The 3647-nt window shown below is 38.0% G+C and overlaps 1 protein-coding gene across 1 annotated transcript in view; it reads right to left on the bottom strand.

The window, feature by feature from the left end:
- LOC125177644 overlaps window positions 1-3408 on the bottom strand; it is a gene marked incomplete at its 3' end in the record, with an annotated part of 5246 nt that extends 1838 nt beyond the window's left edge. Inside the window, exon 1 of the mRNA XM_047879791.1 lies at window positions 3196-3408. Within this exon, the coding sequence (XP_047735747.1) occupies window positions 3196-3408 (213 nt within the window). The remainder of the gene's footprint in view (window positions 1-3195) is intronic.
- Window positions 3409-3647: the final 239 nt, after the last annotated feature.

Genomic DNA, 3647 nt, shown 5'->3' with positions numbered 1-3647 from the left:
GGTGAGCCTGATGACGGTGGTGAGCCTGATGACGGTGGTGAGCCTGATGACGGTGGTGAGCCTGATGATGACCGCAAGCGGCTCATGGCTCAATTTTGAGCAGCAGATAAAAATTCATCAAGATTGAAGGCTGAAAACAAATATACTTTCAACTAATCAAGAATTTAAATTATCATTACAAAACTCTTTTCGTATAACCAACGAATGACAGATACTTGGCGCAACAATTGAGTACATACTGTGATGTGATAATTAACTATGCAATAAAAATTACCTATTTGATAGGAATACCACCCACACGCCTCCAATACTCATATCAAGTTTTGCTAGCGGCGCGATAAGTCGAGACCAGCTGGCAGATAAGTTCCATCACGTACGCGCTCAAGGAAAATTTGTTCTGCTGTCAGTTTTAGATGGTGCAATGACCCCAATTCTCTAATTGAGTGCAGGCAATTTTAGTTTCACTCCCAATTATTTAACAATAAAATTCACCAAAGTTTACTTTCATAACAATGTTTCATAAAGAGCTATCAAAAGAGTTAAGAGGTTTAAATAGAGTATTGGGTGTTACTTCTGATTGTATTTCAGTTATTTGAGGTCCATTGTAAACTGCCTCTATAGTTTTGGTTATAATGTCTCTTATACGCAAAACGGATGACAATCAAAAGCGCGTGTTTGATACTGACACCCAATTACACAATTTTTGATCGTGGAAATTAAATATTGGAATTAAAAAATGTTTTCCATTGCAATACGTTTAAAAATATTTTTAAAATAAATTGATAAGAAGATTTTGTGGTCAAAATTTATGAATACGCGAGTTTTTCATCTCAGTCGTGATATCATCGCGACCTCGACGAGCTCCTCGTGTAACGCGGCATGACTGCTGGTCCGTCTTCTCGTGAAAAGTTCAACAAATTCTTTCCCAAAATCACAATTTGTGGAATAAGAAATCTGGAAAAATTTCGCAATCTTTGATGCAAATAACAATGAAAGCTCACACAATTCCAAAAATCATAATCCGTGGAAAAATAAATCTGGAAAAAATTCGCAATCTCTGATGCAAACAACAATTAAAGCTCACACAATTCCAAAAATCACAATCTGTGGAAAAAGAAATCTGGAAAAAATTCGCAATCTCTGATGCAAACAACATTTAAAGCTCACACAATTCCAAAAATCACAATCTGTGGAAAAAGAAATCTGAAAAAATTTCGCAATCTTTGATGCAAATAACAATTAAAGCTCACACAATTCCAAATATCATAATTAATCTGTGGAAGAAAATATTTGGAAAATTTCTGCAATCTTTGAAGCAAACAAAAATTAAGGCTCTCACAAAACAGGAAGATGATTGAAAAGTTATTGCCGACATGATATGGCTTCTTGTGATCTGCATGCGTTAAATTTGCTATTATTTTTACGAGAAAGTAACAATAAATGTTCCATCAATTAAGATATTGGAAGAAATTTTAGGCACACTTGGATGTGAATTTTTGCTTGACCGGAAATAATTTCAATTGTCAAGTGTGTTGAAAATTCTTTATCAATTTTTTCTCGACATGTCTTTCATTGGCTGTTGTGGTTCCAACAAGGAAAGAATGATTAAAATGAGGAATTTATTCCTTTAGTTATATAGCTTATCGGTTTCCCACGCTACCACTTTAGGCTCGTTATCATTGACTATTCCTTCAATTAATCATGGAACGACGTACATACTTGTACAATTATCGTTAACTATCCATTTCAAAGAAACTATTGCGGTATTTGACTGACAGCTATGATCTGAATTGTTTATTCTATCATTTACTGATTCTGATTTCAATTTTGATCGCTTTTAAATTGAAATCTCATTTGGGTTAAGTCTTAATTTTGATGTGCGATGGAATTTTCAAGTTATTCATTGAAATTTTTATTCTATTTATACTTCAGTCTGAATAATTATTCACCATTACAAATCTCTACTGAGCTTTTGATGACGCACAAACAATCCGTAGATTCTCAGATGGCGGTATTCTTTGGCTGCTCAAGTTAACGACTGACTGCGGTCAAGTTTATGTGTATTGAGGCTTGGTTTTAATAGGCATTCGGTGGCGAATAACATTAGCCGCCACCTGCAGACGACACTCACATCGGTTACGGCTGGCGCAGCAAACTCCACGGGGGCCGATTGCCACTTTTGCCTCCTTAATATTGCCAGCCGCTTGGCCAGTGGCCAGCCAATGAGGCGCTATAATCCCATTCGTTCTGGTCAGTCGCCATCATCGATCGCACAGGAAGAAACTGTCCTTCTTCCGATACAAATTTATCTGTGGGATCGCGTGTGTGGTATCGACATCGTCGCTTCCGTGTAATTTTATCTCTATGTTTGTTGACTTAACGAGACGCGTAATGCGGTGGAGGTGATTTTTTGGACAAAAGGTTGTTTGATTTTGTGTTATGTTGTATAGATTAATTGAATGAATGTCAGGTTGTAATTTGAATGCAATGTAGAAAAGTACTAGTATAAAATATATTAGGACATAGTCGAAATTGCGTCATACGTAGTATTAAATAGAAAACATTATCGGCTTACAAAAAGGACGAAAAGCAACTATTTTTAGGCATTTCAAACGATCACGTTAAAATATTTCATATTATAACTTATTGACCCGTACTATGGAATTCATACTTCGAATAATTCAATGACAAATACGTGTTCGTTCATCATCTAGTTGGATAGTTTATAAGATTAATAAAGTACATAAAAACGACTTAACATAGACAAAGACAACTAAATAGGACTTCAGTTCAGCTGTAAACACTTACGAATGGCATGACTTCTCCCAGACACAACTTTTGTTCCATTTTTTAAATTAGTTAATAAATTTCTGAATTTATGTGTCAATAAGTTCTAGTCATTATCATTTAATATAAAATATTCATTACTACTATTTATTGTAAATTATTAGGATTAATAATTACTCATTTCTTCATAAATTTCGCAATCAAAATTTTATAATCATGTCGTTTACTTCAATTTCTTCATCATTAAGAATGTGCAAAATGCAAAATGACGGATTCCAAGAAGTGATGAAGTGATGCTCAATTATTTTATTTGCAGGACCTCGTAACTAGACCAACTCGAGAATTAAACTGACACCAGGCAAACCCTGTCACTGACCAGCGCCGCCGGTGCGGCCACGACGACCACACCAGCGCAGCCCCTGCGCCGGCACACCAGCGCAGTTCCTGCGCCAATACACCAGCGCAGCCCCTGCGCCGCCACACCAGCGCAGTTTCTGCGCCGCCACACCAGCGCAGCCCCTGCGCCGCCACACCAGCGCAGTTCCTGCGCCGGCACACCGCAGCGCAGCTGCTGCGCCGGTACACCAGCTGGCAGGTCCAGGCCGCCGCTATACCTCGCATGCCTGCGAGGAAACGTCCGAGGCAACCGCCGCGTCGGACGAATTGCCCGCAGTGCGGAGATGCGGACATATACTGAGTAACATTAACTCTTAGGTTAACATGTTATGTGCATGAGGGTGAGATTTTTGATGCAAATTTAGGTTTTTTCATCGTGCAGCTTGGAAAAATAATTTTACATTGTGCAGCTTGGCAAAGCAATTTTACATTGTGCAGCTTGGCAAAGCAATTTTACATTGTGC

The sequence above is a fragment of the Hyalella azteca genome, unplaced genomic scaffold (assembly GCF_000764305.2).
Source record: "Hyalella azteca isolate HAZT.00-mixed unplaced genomic scaffold, Hazt_2.0.2 contig408, whole genome shotgun sequence".
In the NCBI taxonomy this organism is placed as follows: domain Eukaryota; kingdom Metazoa; phylum Arthropoda; class Malacostraca; order Amphipoda; family Hyalellidae; genus Hyalella; species Hyalella azteca.
The sequence above is the reverse complement of the archived record's forward strand: the minus strand, read 5'-3'. Positions and strand labels throughout refer to the sequence as shown.